The sequence below is a fragment of the Chrysochloris asiatica genome, unplaced genomic scaffold (assembly GCF_000296735.1).
Source record: "Chrysochloris asiatica unplaced genomic scaffold, ChrAsi1.0 scaffold00007, whole genome shotgun sequence".
Classification (NCBI taxonomy): domain Eukaryota; kingdom Metazoa; phylum Chordata; class Mammalia; order Afrosoricida; family Chrysochloridae; genus Chrysochloris; species Chrysochloris asiatica.
The window spans coordinates 33,564,713-33,578,692 of record NW_006408525.1 but is presented as its reverse complement, the minus strand read 5'-3'; the positions used below and the strand labels follow the sequence as shown (position 1 = coordinate 33,578,692).

Here is a 13,980-nt window from a genome sequence, read left to right as displayed (position 1 = left end):
ACAGGAAAAATACAAAACAATGGCAGCCTGACCAATTACTACAAGAGCAAGCAAGTTGCTCGCCCAGGAGACATCAAGGCAAGAGGTAGGGCCCCCTCAGGGGAAACCCCTTCCAAGACTAAAATTTAATGGGAATACACAAGCAGCATGCACTCTGATTGGTGACCACCAATAAGGGGAAGTGAGGGAAAAACAGCAATGAAGCTGTGAGTTAAGCCCTACAACTGAACCCAGGTGGAAACCTGGTTGGCCAGCAGTGTGGCAAGACCTGGACTCTTGGGCCCAAAATCAGTGACACAGCCATAAAGGACTAGAGTGGAGAGTGAAGTGTCCAGCTGATAAGAAGAGAGGGCATATGCACAAGAATAACTACACTTGCAGATAATACCCACTTGACCTGGCTTCAATGACTGGATGATCAGAGCAGAGAAAAAAAAAGAGTAATCTGATACAGTTTGATGAACCTGACCTACACCTATGGATGCAGTAGCTCAAAATAGGGAACAAATCTTTACAGCAAGGAGCATTCCCACCCCTTTCATATACAGAGTAGACAGGAATGGGAAACTTGGACATTGGCTATCCAAAATTGGAGGGGGGGGGGGCTGGTTACAAAGGCAAGAAGTGACTGGCTTACAAGCTTTCAAGAGGAAGCCTAGATCCAGAGGGCATGGAGGAAGGTAGAAGCTCTACTGAGCAGTATCCAATCTGTCTGGGTGGGGCTGATGAAAAGAGATGGGGACAGCCGTCATGTGGTACAATAGTGAATAATTGTTATCAGGACTGACTGTGAGGGTTGGAAATGTAAAGGTGGATGTTTTGCAGCAAAAGAAGGGGAGTGATTGACTTTGCAGTCCAGGAGCAGAGATCCCTGGGACCATCAAGGGAGAAGAGTGGAAAGCAGGACCCTACCCAGAGAAATAGTGATGCCAGAGATGGAGGCAGAGACGATGACATGGAAAGATGGAGCCGCTGGGGACTTTAGACCTACGGAGGGAGAGGGGCTGTGTGCTGATGACCAGGGGGCAGGCTTGTAGGGTTGGTTGATGATGCATGGAGGGGACTGTAACCATGGCAATGAAACAATATATGATAGGATGAATATAAAGCTAATGTTCTCTCATGGGGGGGGGGAGGAAGAGGGAGAGAGAGAGATTGGGTCTTTTCAAGGGAGTCCCTACAAAGTTCCAAAATGAGAGTTAGAAATTCAAAAAACATGAGTAACTCATGGAATAATTATCAGGCATTAAAGGTGTATACTTCAAACATCTTAGCGAACAGGGTTCCTATTGACATTTCCTCTTATATATTGAAGGGTCTGGAGACAAGTTGCTCTGACCCCAGGTTAAAGCACTAAAACAGGTCTCTTAAACACACAAATATGAAAAGATGAAATATAAGTAGATCCAAGGAAGGACTCTTGATGTGATGACTGGGAGATGAGAGAAAAAAAGAAAGCGCAGTAATAGTGCCCTCCACAACTGGGAAACGGAAGGCAGCTCTGCCAAGGTTGAAATTCAGCCACCTGAGTAGAGCTCTGCTCTGCTTACTTTACTACTTTAGTACTTGTAGAGGAAGAGTTGGTCTTTCTACTTGGCGATTACCTGACACTTACAGAGATCAGTCAGGCTTCCCTACCATTCTCCAGAAGCTGCTATCTGAGAAGCAGCACTGTGGTACTGTACACAACCCAAGGCAGCAACAGAAAATCATAATCACCTTAATCCTTCATCCAAAAAAGCTAAACAGATATTTCCAAAAACTCAACATATGAAATGGAAGCTTCAAAATGAAAATGGGATCCTAGAGGAAACAGACAATTCAGATAAACAATTATATTTTTTAAGTATAGTCAAAATGCGGAGAGTGGGACCCTACCCAGGGAAGCAGTGATGCCAGAGATGGAGGCAGAAACAATGACATGGAGAGATGGAGCAGCTGGGAACTCTAGACCCAGAGCAGGAGAGGGGCTGTGTGCTGACAACCTGAGGGGGGGGGGAGCAGGTTTGCAGGGTACACCCATTGGTTGGTTGATGATGCATGGAAGGGATTATAACCATAGCAATTAAACGATATATGATAGGATGAATGTAAAGCTAATGTTCTCCCATGTAAACTATCACATAATTCACAACAAAACATTAAAAAAAAAAAAAAAAAAGTCAAAATGATACTAAAATAATACCATACCTGTAGGTATAAAAATAAAAGATGAAAGCAAAAACTGACAAAATAAATGATCAAAAATTTAAAAACTGAATAGAAGAGCTAAATAATACATGGACATAGTTAAACAGAACCAACAATCTAGGGGGAAATTTTTCTTGCAGAACATAAAGCAAAAAGTCAAAGGTAGAATATGAAAGAAAAGTTAAGAAATACGAATAAGACAGACACTCCTATATCTATATAGTATACCTTTAGGAAGAAAATAATTGATGTAAAGAAAAAAAAAAAAAATCAAAGAAACAATCAAATTTTCCTTAAAAAAACAAACAAAATATCTTTAAAGTAAAAAGGCCTACCATGTGACAAACACTATTAATAGAGAAAAAAGGTATATACTGCAGACTTGAAGAACAAAATAATACATGAACTTTAATAAATGTAGGAAACGTATCTGACACAATGCAACAGATTCTCATAAGAAAAACATTAACAAACTAGTAAGAAAAGGGAACTTTCTCAATCTAATAGAGGCACGTTTGAAAAACTCACAGCTAACCAAATTTATTCAGCATTTTAATGGATGTTTTGGCCAGGGCAATAGGGCATGAAAAATTAAATAAAAGGTATCCCAGATTGGAAAAGAAGGAGTAAAATGACACCTATTAACAGATGACATGATTTTGCATATAGAAAATCCTATGAAATACACACACACATGCAAAAACCAATAAAACTAAAAAGGTTGCAGGGTACAAAAGCAATATATAAAATTCACTGTATTTCTATACTCCATCAATGAATTATCCTGCATAAAATTAAGAAAATTATTCCACTTACAATAAAATCATAAAGAATAAACCGCTTAATTGTGAAGAGACCTGGGGACTCTTGGGTCCAGAGTCAGTGGCGTGCCCACGGAGGACTCGAGGAGAGGGGAGCTACCGGCTAACGGGAAGAGAAGACATATGCATAGCAGCGCCCACACTTGCAAATGATACCCATGTGACCTGGACCGGATGACTGGGCGATTGGAGCTCAACCAGGAGAGGAAAGAAGAGGGAAAAAAAAAAAAAAAAAGAGTGAGCTGATACAGTCTGATGAACTTGACCTATACCTATGGAGCAACGACTCAAAAGAGGGAACAAATCCTCACAGCAACAAACATTCACACACACACCCACACAGAGTGGACGGAGAAAGGCAGCTTGGACACTGGATACTCAAATTGGGAGGGGGGCTACAAAGGCACGAAGTGACTGGCTTACAAGCTTTCAAGAGGGAACCTAGTGCGAGGGAGCATGGCGGAAGGCAGAATCTCCAGTAGGTACTATTCAATCTGTCTGGGCGGAGCTGATGAAAGGAGATACAGATGGGTAACTCGTGATACTGTAGTGAATAATGCTTATCAGGACGGACTATGAGGGTTGGAAATGCAAAGGTAGAAGTTGTGTAACAAGGAAGGGAGTGATTTAATTTCTAGGATAGGAGCGGAGACCTCTGGGACCATCAACGGAGAAGAGCCAAGAGCGGGACCCTACCCAGAGAAACAGAGATGCCTGAGATGGAGGCAGAGATGATGACGCGGAGTGATGAAGCGACTGGGGACTCTGGACCCAGAGAGGGAAAGGGAATATGGGCCGAAACTGGGGGGAGGAGGGGGAAATGTAGGGGGCTGGTTTCTGGGATATACCCTTTGAGTGGTTGATGACGCGTGGAAGGGATTGGAACCATGGCAATGAGATGATATACGATGGAATGAATGTAAAACTAAAGTTCCCCCATGTAAACTATCATGTAATTCACAATAAAACATTAAAAAAAAAAAAAAAAAAAAAAAAAAAACGCTTAGGAATAATTTCAACAAAGTAAGTGCAAAACGCATACACTAAAAACTGCAAAACATTACAGAAAAAATTTAAGAGGATAAGCACTGGACTGCTACCCACAAAGATGACAATTCAAACCTGACAGTCACTCCTAGAAAACTCTATACAGGGTCACTATGAGTTGAAACTGACTCAATGGCACTTAACAACAGTAACAACAAATAAAGGGAGAGTCAGCTCATCTTCACATATTTTAACATATTAAGATAGCAACACTTTCCAAACTTAATGTACAGATGCAGCACAATCTTTATGAACATCCTATGAATCTGAAACAGGCTTTGTTAGGCCAAATATGGTCCTCCTTGCTTTCCAGCAGCCCACTTCCACTCGCTAAATTACTCCTATGTAGCTTATGCTAGGGTGGCCTTGGAGGTCCTAAATTCCGGGCATAGAATCACCTGTGTTCATCAAAGCCATAAAAATCTCTGGTTCCCACTAGCGGGTGTGGAGAAGTGAAGTGATCCTGCTGCTTCCTAGGACCTGCCTTGTATGCAAATCCCCTAATAAAGTAAACTCCTTGCTCCTACCAATGCAGCTGCCCATCTCTGGCTTCAGTCTCATGGAGCCTTCATCACATTTCTGAAGTCACTGTTTGATGGCAGAAGCAGCCCTAGTGGCACTGTGGTGGGCACTTGGGCTGCTAAGTAAAAATTCAGCAGTTCAAACACCAACTGCTCAGTGGAAGACAGATAAAGCTGTCTGTCCCTGTAAATATTTATAGTCTTGGAAGGCCTAAGCAGCTGTCTATTCTGTCCTACTAAGGCACTCTGAGTCAGAATCGAACTGATGGCAGTGGGTTTTAGGTTTGGGCTCATGTCAGACATACCAGCTGCCCTTTATTGCAGAAATTAAAGCTAATGGAAATGATAAGAGATGCAGAGTAGTTAAACAAATCTTGAAGAACAAAGTCGGAGGAATCAAATTTCCCAATTTTAAATCTTATAACGAACTTACAGTAATCAAGATAGTGTGGTACTAATAGGACAGACATTTGAAGGGACTTTTAAAAGTTCACAGAAAACATCCACTACTTTTTCATTCCATTTTTCTCTAAGTTTCTTAAGTTCCCTCATATACATCACTGTATTAGAACTGAAGAGTGCAGAAGTTGAACTCTTACTTTGCAGTCAACTGATTTTTTAAAGATGTGCAAAGAAATTCAATGGGAATGGATAATCTTTTCAATGTTATGGAACACTGGCTATCCACATACAAATTATGCTGGAACTATACCTCACACCATATACAAAAACTAACTCAAATGGATCAAGAACTATAAAAACTCTAAGCAGAAAGTATAGGAGCAAATTTTTGTTACCTTGTGTTAAGCAAAGCTTCCTCAGATACGACAACAAAAGCACAAGGAACAAAAGAAATTACAGATAAACCAGAATCATCAAAATAAAAATCTTTGCGCTTTAAAGAAAACTATTAAAGCAAAAAGACAGAAGAAGTGGAGAAAATGTTTGCAAATCACTCCTCTGTAAGGATCTAATAGCAAGAATATGAGAGGTTCTTCAAAAAGTTCATGGAAAATGTGTATTATACAAAAACTATGCAAGGAATTTCAAATTTTTTTTGCACCAAAATAAACTCAATATACTAACTTGTTATACATGAACAGGATCCAGTTTGAGGCACTAAGAAGGATAAAACAGATGGAAAAGAGGCTTTATATCAAAGCTACATAAATTCTGATAAAACTGACTCAAGAACAAACATCAAATTTATGGTGATGCCTGAGTGGAAGAATGGCAAAATCACTTATGTTTTATGAAAAGATTATGGGGACAAGGCCCCAGAGAAATCACCAGAAGACAGGATGAGACAATGTTGAAAATAAACCTGCAACCATCCACATCAATTTGAGAGGAAAAAATGAATCTTGTTCATTGCGCTATAGGATAACCAGTGGACGGCAGGGTTGGTTTGAACTGCACGGTTGAAGGTTCAAACATACTAGCCGCTCCTCAGAAAACTGAAACAGGGCCAGTCTGAGTCGGAAGCGACTCGTCAGCACTTAGCAACAACAATGATTAAAAGCAGAAATAATAGCCAACACCATAGACATCTCAACTGCTTCTATTTCCATAATTCTGACTGACTGAAATATGAAAATCGAGCAAGCTTCCTGGTGGATGAGTTCCAAACCATTGCACCCAGATCAACTGTAGAAAAGAGCAGAGCTTTCAATGGAAATTTTAAACAAGTAAGACCAAGAACCTAAAGAACTGTAACATGGTTTTTAGAAGACAAAACATGGCTTTACCAGTATGATCCTGGAGGCAAAGCACAATCAATTAACTGGCGTGGTGTTGTAGGATAAGCACTGGACTGCAAGGCTGGCTGTTCAAACTTGACAGCCACTCCTCAGAAACCCTATAAAGAGTCGCTATACATGACAGTCGGTACGACAGCAATTAACACAACACCACCACCAAGAAGTATAATCGGCCCAGTCAAAACAATAGTGGATTGGTCAAGCAACAGGTTTTGGGATGCTCAGAGTATTTTCCTTGCTGACTGTCTGAAGCACCACAGACTAGTAACAGTAGCTTATGAGAGTGTTTCGAGAAAGTTGACCAAAGCTAACTTATTTTTTCCATGAACTTTTTGAAGTACAAAGCAGTATCTTTGACTTGATGGAACTTACATTTCATATAAGAGCTATGGGGAACAGCAAAGCAGACAATATGTAGAAGCTAGACAATATGTGAGAGTAGGAAGGGAGGAGCCCCAGCTTTAAACAGCGTGGTCAGGGTAGCCCTCTCTCATGGAGTACATATAGGCACAGACCAGAGATGGGAGGGACATGCAGTAAGAGATGTCAGGATTGGGGACTAGATTATGCAGAACCTTGTGGACCATTTTAGGGATTATGACTTTTTTGGAGCCACAGGGCTATTTTGAGCAGGGCAGTGGCAGTTTAACTTATGTTCCAATAAGATCACTCTACTGTATTGAGAACAGATGAAAAAGAAACAAAGGTTGTTGTTGTTGTTAAGTACCGTGGAGTCGATTCCGACTCATAGCAAATCTGCACAGGGTTTCCGAGGCTGTAAATCTTTACGGGAGCAGAAAGCCTCATCTATCTCCCGAGTAATGGCTGGTAGTTTCGAATGGCCAACCTTGAGGTTAGCAGCCCGATTCGTAACCACTACGCTACCAGAGCTCCTTAAGAAACAAAGGTGGAACCAAGAAATTCAAGTAGGAGGCCACAAGGCCACTACAATAATGTTGTGTGTGTGGGGGGGGGAACAACAGTGGTTTAGACTTGAGTGGTAGTGAGTAAGGTGGTTGTGATGCCTTGAATTTATTTGATATGGCTTTCCTATCCAAAGTCTTCTTTATTTCCACCACCATGTGGGTAATGCAAATAATAAATAAGGTATACAGGACTCTTAAGGGCTGGGATTGGTTAGTTTTGTCCTCCAGCTAGGCTTAAAAGAAGCCAACTCCCAGAAGCAGAGATAGAAGATCCCTGGACCAACAAGAAGGAAGAGCATGAGCAAAGCATGACATCCCTACCTAAAGACACGGCAGAGGTGATGGTATGGAGACCAGAGCAGCTTCAGGCTCTAGGCAATGGACTGAGTAAAGCTGAGTGCCTATGGGCAGGAGACTGGCTTGAAGAATGTACCCTTTGAGCACTCACACACTGGTTAAAAGAGCAGAGGCCAAGGGACCACATGGCTGAGAGGCCTAAGAATGAGACGTGCCTGCAATATGGCAGAGGAGAGGTAGGTATAAAACTACTACGTTCTGAGCTTTTTGATCCCAAATTGTACCCTGTTCACTTCCCTAAATAAACGCCATAATCAGGGTATTGTTATGAGTTCTGGGTGGCCATTGCAGTGGCTTATCAAACCTAGATGTAAAACAGAATGAGGGAGGAGGAATGGTTGGTATCAGAATAGGGTAAGGAAGGTTGTAGGCTGGAAGCATGTCTGACCTCTGCGTCACAGGAAATGGCCTCGGGCTAGTTTTGAGTTTGATTCTTTTAAACCCTTGTGAAGGCAGGGGAAGTCAGACATGACTCCCACAAGGTTTTTGCAGCAGTTATAAATGGTAGAATTCTGAATGCATTTGTTGTTATGTGCCGTGGAGTCGGTTCCAACTCACAGCGACCCTGCACAGGGTTTCTGAGGTTGTAAATCTTTACAGGAGCAGAACGCCTCATCTTTCTCCCACGGAGCAGCTGGTAGTTTCGAACTGGTGACCTTGCTGTTCGCAGCCCGATTCGTAACCACTACGCTACCAGAGCTCCTTTAGAAAGTAAAATTAACAGGGTTTGCAGAGGAATTTGAATTTGGAGTACAAAATAAAGAGAAGAGACAAGAATGACTCCACGGTGTGTCATCTGAAACAATGAGGAATCAGTTGCCAACTACTCAAATGTGGGATAAGCTGTGACAGAAAGATGTTTAGAGTTGGAGCAAAATGAGTTTTGTTGGGATACGTTAAATTTTATACACTGACTAGACATAAAGGAGATTAACTTTTATGTAACTTTTTATGAAAGCAACTACACAGGAATGGAATTGACAGTAAGGCTGTGGGTTGGAGATACAAATTTTGGAGGCCTCTGGACATAGCTCTGGTAGCGTAGTGGTTACGAGTTGGGCTGCTAATCTCAGATCTGAAATGATCAGCAGCTCTGCAGAAGAAAGATGAGGCTTTCTTCTCCCATAAAGATATACAGCCTTGGAAACCCTATGTAGGGTCACTCTTCAGTCGGAACCAACTTCATGGCACATAACCACCACCACTAAGACAAAGGTGATAATTAAAGGGAAAAAACTAGATGAAATTACATTGAGAATGAGTAGAATCAGGAGTTTGAAGACTGGATTTAGAGCACTCCAGTGTGTAGAGAGCTGGAAATGTAGACCCAAGAAAGTCAAAGCCACGTACGAAGAGTATGTGGTCAGACAAGATCTGTGACTGCTGGATCACTTTGAATGAGATCTGATTATTGGATTTAGCAATGACATCCTTGCTCTGGAGCCCTAGTGGTGAAGTGGTTAAGTGCTCTGCTAACTGAAAGTTCAGTGGTACGAACACACCAAAACTTCACAGGAGAAGATTAGTCACATTAAGATTATTGCTGTTGCTAAGTGCCATCAAGTTGGTTCTGACTCGTAGTGACCCTGTATAGGGTTTCTGATGGAGTTCTGGTGTAGCGCTGTGAGATAAAGCACTTACTGAGACAAATGTGAAGCAGAGGCCAGCTCCCCTTTGTGCCAGCTGCTCCGTGTCAAGCCGAGGTTTGGCCAGCATCACTGACATCAAGGTTGGCAAGGCAGATTGCTCCTCTGGTGCCTCCTTTGCAATACTGCCATCTAAACCATAAAGGGGCTGCTCTACTCGCCGCTGGAAAACATGAAAGAAAACACACAAATTACAAAAGAAAGAGAAGCTAGGTACTGCCAAAACATGTGACGGAATAAAACACAAGTTATAAAATATAAGATGAGGGACTTTATTAAAACAATTATGGAGCATTATCACTGGAGTATATAATCTATCTATGAACTTGGATTAATAAACCATACTTAAGCTCTGCAAACTGGAGTCCTGGTATGGTGCTGTGGGTTATGGTATGAACTGCAACGTTGGCAGTACAAGCTCACCAGTCACTCCTCAGAAACCCTACACAGGGTCACTATGGGTCAGGACTGACTCAAGGGCACTTAACAACAACAATCTCTGCAAACAGATTTTAATGTTTCTGTATTTACATAACTCTGAATTTGCAGATTACTTCGTAGAGTTTAACAAATCAACCTTATAATACCTTCAAACCGACACAGCAAACATCATTTCCACCTTACAGGTAAATGAAGATGAAGACATTTATAGTTAGTTAAAAGTTAAAGCTTACTTCAATGTCAATTCTACTTCCATAACACTATTTGTTGCTATTAAGTGCCACTGAGTCAGTTCCGACCCATAGCGACCCTGTATAGGGTTTCTGGAGAGCAGCTGGTGAGTTTGAATGACCAAACTTGTGGTTAAGCAGTCCAGTGCTTATCTTATAGCACCGCACACCAGGATTTAAATACAAAAAGCTAAAATAAATATACAAAAAAATCAAACAAGATCTACAGTACATAAGAAGTCCTGGTATGTTATACTGGATAAGCACTGGACCAAAAGGTCAGAGGTTCAAACCCACTAGGCACTCCTTAGAAATCCTGTATGGGGTTGCTATGAGTTAGAAGCAACTCGACAGCACTTAATCACAACAACACAGCGTAATATAAATAAAATGCCATAATCATGTATGCTTTATTCTAGAAGTGTTAGGACAGATTATTAACAAATCTACTGATATATTAATATTAGGAGGAAAAACAGCATGATTCTTCCCACAGATACCAAAGCAGGTTTGCACATTGTGGGCAACACTTTAAAAAAACTGAAGTATTTGTCTTTAATACAGCAAAAAATTTTGTTTCATTTTTGGAGCTTGTTTCTAGAAATCAATATAAATGTCATAATTAACAGAACACTAAAATGTATTAATTATATGAACATTATGAACTAGATTAGGATACCACATTAATTTCACAATCATTTAACATTATAGACATTTTAGACAAGAAAAATGTAATATAAATATTTAGAAATATAGAAGTGTCATTTTAGGATGATATAACTATTCACAAAGGAAACCAAGCAAATAAATGGAAAAACTGCTACAAGTTAAGAGTTCAATAAGATGGACAAATACAAGAGTAGTATGTTAAAACCAATAGTTTTCCCACATAATAACAATAATTGAATATAATCAATTAGAACATGAAATGGGGCGAAAAAGCAGATTTAAAATAGAAAAGAGAAAAAAAAAAATCTGTAACATATTTGAGAAAACCCTGTACATATGAGGAAAAATCATCGCTACACTAGAGGCTATAAAAGATGACTGAAATTACATGAGACTGGCTTGTTCCTGGATGCGAATTAGTAAAGATGTAACTGGCTTTCTTTAAAACCCACTCCCAGGGAGTTCTTGTGCTTGTTTATATTTGGAAGTTGGCTTTTTTTGCAGGGGGAAACTCACCAGTTAATTCTGAGGCTCACATGTAAAAATAATTAAAATTAGTCATATTATTTTTGATAAAAGACTTTCAGAGAAACTTGACCAGATATCAAAACAAACAATAAAGCTGTATTACTTAAAACAGTGAAATACTGGTTTGTTGTTGTTAAGTGCCGTTGAGTTGGTTCCAAATCATAGAGACCCTGTATAGGGTTTCCAAGGAGTGGTTGGTGGGTTTGAACTGCCAACCTTGTGGCTTAGTAGTCCAGTGCTTATCCTACAACATCATACCAGGACTCCAATGTGTAGGAGCAAACAAATCAGTCAATGGCACAAAACAAACAATCCAGAAACAGACCCATATACATACACAAATCACATACAGATATATAATTTGTGACTGAAGTACGTTTCAAAACAAAAGATAGTGGGGAGGGGGGGAGTAGCTTCCTACCTTGCTATCATAATCAAAATTATAAAACAAAAATATGTTTTTATAACCTCTTGGTGGTAAAGGACACTTTCAACATGACATTATAACCAAACCACACAAGAGCATTTAAGAATAGCACACCTTTATGGCATAATGAAAAACACTGAAAATTTGACTAATTCAAATTTTACTTCTACAAAATTCAAACTACAGACAAAAAGTTTACAATATAAATGACAACAAATCAGCAATCTTAATAATGAGCAGCTGCCCATCCTTACAAAAATACTCTATTAGAGAACAAAAACTAAGTACTAAATGGCATTAAAAGAGAAATCCTAAAGTCCACTAAACATATGAAGAAATGTTTCATATCACTAATAAAGTTAAAAGAGTTCTGTGCCCCCCTAATACACCAGCAAATACTACAATAATAAAGTTTGATATTACCAGGGTGTTCAGAAACTGACATTTTCAAACTGCTGATAACCTTTTAGGAATTTATGTTATGATATTATCAAATTAGTCTATTTTTTGACTTGGTACATAATTTACCCCAAGGGGGGAAAATGTGTAAGTACAAATATATGTACAAGGATATTTATTACAATATTGCTTACAGAATAGATGTTTACAGGATATTAAAATTTTTAAAAAATGGAAATGAAGTAATCTATAAATATACATGCAGAAAAAGTTGAGGAAACACTTGCCCATTAGACTCTAATAGTAGTTCTTTTGGAAGGACTTTCTATTTTACCATTTCTGAATTATAATTTCATATCAGCATGTGTGTACTTTTGCAGGAAAAATTAACAGTATCAATCAAATTAAGCTGATCAAAATTATTCTGAGAAAGGAATTTAGCTTAGTACTTTATCAAGTACAGTCCTCCTCCTCAAGACTAATTAATACTCACACCCCATCAAATTCAACAGTTTCAATTCCATCTCCAAAACACACGATATCCATTCACAATGATATTTTCACTTCTTGGGAGACTGAATCTATGAAGCTAATACTAAATCAGGAAAACATTACTGTTGCAATACAAAAAGTATTAATTTTGTCATCTATTCAATGCACATTTGTAAAGGCTTAAAGATTTTAAAGTATTTCAGGAAATAAAGTAGATTAGGATATCTAAGCCAACCTTCCCTTGGAAAACAATGATAAAGTCAGGCAAAATAAGAAAAGATACTTAAAGCACTTAAGTGTTGATATATAGTAGAGATCTGGAGATACGAAAGGCAAAATCTAAAGTAGTCTAGGGGAAATTAGGAACACAAGGTAAAAGCAGCATGTTGCTCACGCTTCAATTAAGAAAAAAAGCATGTTGTTAAGTCAATTCCAACTCATGGTGACTCTACAGCATACAGTAGAACTGTCCCAAGGAAACCTGGAGTTAGGCAGGCATTGGACTGTTAACCACAAGGTCGTGAGTTCAAGCCCATCAGCTTCTCCACAGGAGAAAGATAAACATCCAGCTCCCATATAAAGATTTATATTCTCAGATATCCTATATAGATAGGGTTACTATGAGTTGGAACTCCATCATGGTGGTGGGTTTGGTTTGTGTTTATAAGGTTTTTAAGGCTGTAATCTTTAAGAAGCAGATTGCCACATCTTTCCCACAGAGCAGATCACAGGTTCAAAGAACCGACCTTTCAGTTAGAAGCCTATCACTTCACCACTGTACCACCAGGGCACCCCCAACAGTGGATTACCAGATCTTTTCTAGTCCTAGAGCCGCTAAAGAAAGACTCAGCAGTGAATGCATACCCACGGTACCACAAAGGCACTGTCAGAAGGACCTACAAGTCCTAAAGGCACCTGAAGATCCTGAATTTCCATTTCCAGGGTACCATGGAAGTCCTTATGTGGCACTACAGGCTAAGCACTAGCCACAAGGTTGCTGGTTCATAGCTACCAGTTGATCCTTGGAAACCCTGGACATGGTTATGAGTCAGAATTGACTTGAAAGCACTTAACAACAACACGGAGCATAAGGGATAGTCACAGGCCAATGGCCACATAAGGCAGAGGGTTCAATAAAAAAACCTTCCCATTTCAAGCTGGATCTTCACAGGGCTACGCTCTAAGGGAAAGTATAAACCAGAAGAAAATGTTCCCTCCTCCCATAGGTCTGAAAGAGCTACTTTGGTTGTAAGAAGAAGAGGAAAAGTTGTTCCTCTGAGAAACATTAACATAATCCATACAAAATTGCTTGGGTAGTTAAAACAAACCAAACGAAATACAAGCCGTAAGTTTAGTTAATGTAGTTTGAATTGGTAAAATCTCTAGGCATTCAGCAGAGGCAAACAAAAATTCTCACCAGATAAAAATACCATATCATCCTAAACCTCAAAGAAACCTCACAGAAAAAATTTTAAGAACAATGAACCACACACAATCAAAACTACTGAACTATAATCATTACTGAT

General features: G+C 39.6%; 1 protein-coding gene across 2 annotated transcripts in view; it reads right to left on the bottom strand.

Annotated features, from left to right (window-relative positions):
* Positions 1-13,980, bottom strand: part of TLK2 (tousled-like kinase 2) — a 158,007-nt gene that overhangs the window by 65,474 nt on the left and 78,553 nt on the right. For both annotated transcript variants that reach the window (XM_006833556.1, XM_006833555.1), the window contains one exon: positions 9,264-9,431. In XM_006833556.1, the coding sequence (XP_006833619.1) occupies positions 9,264-9,431 (168 nt within the window). The remainder of the gene's footprint in view (positions 1-9,263; positions 9,432-13,980) is intronic.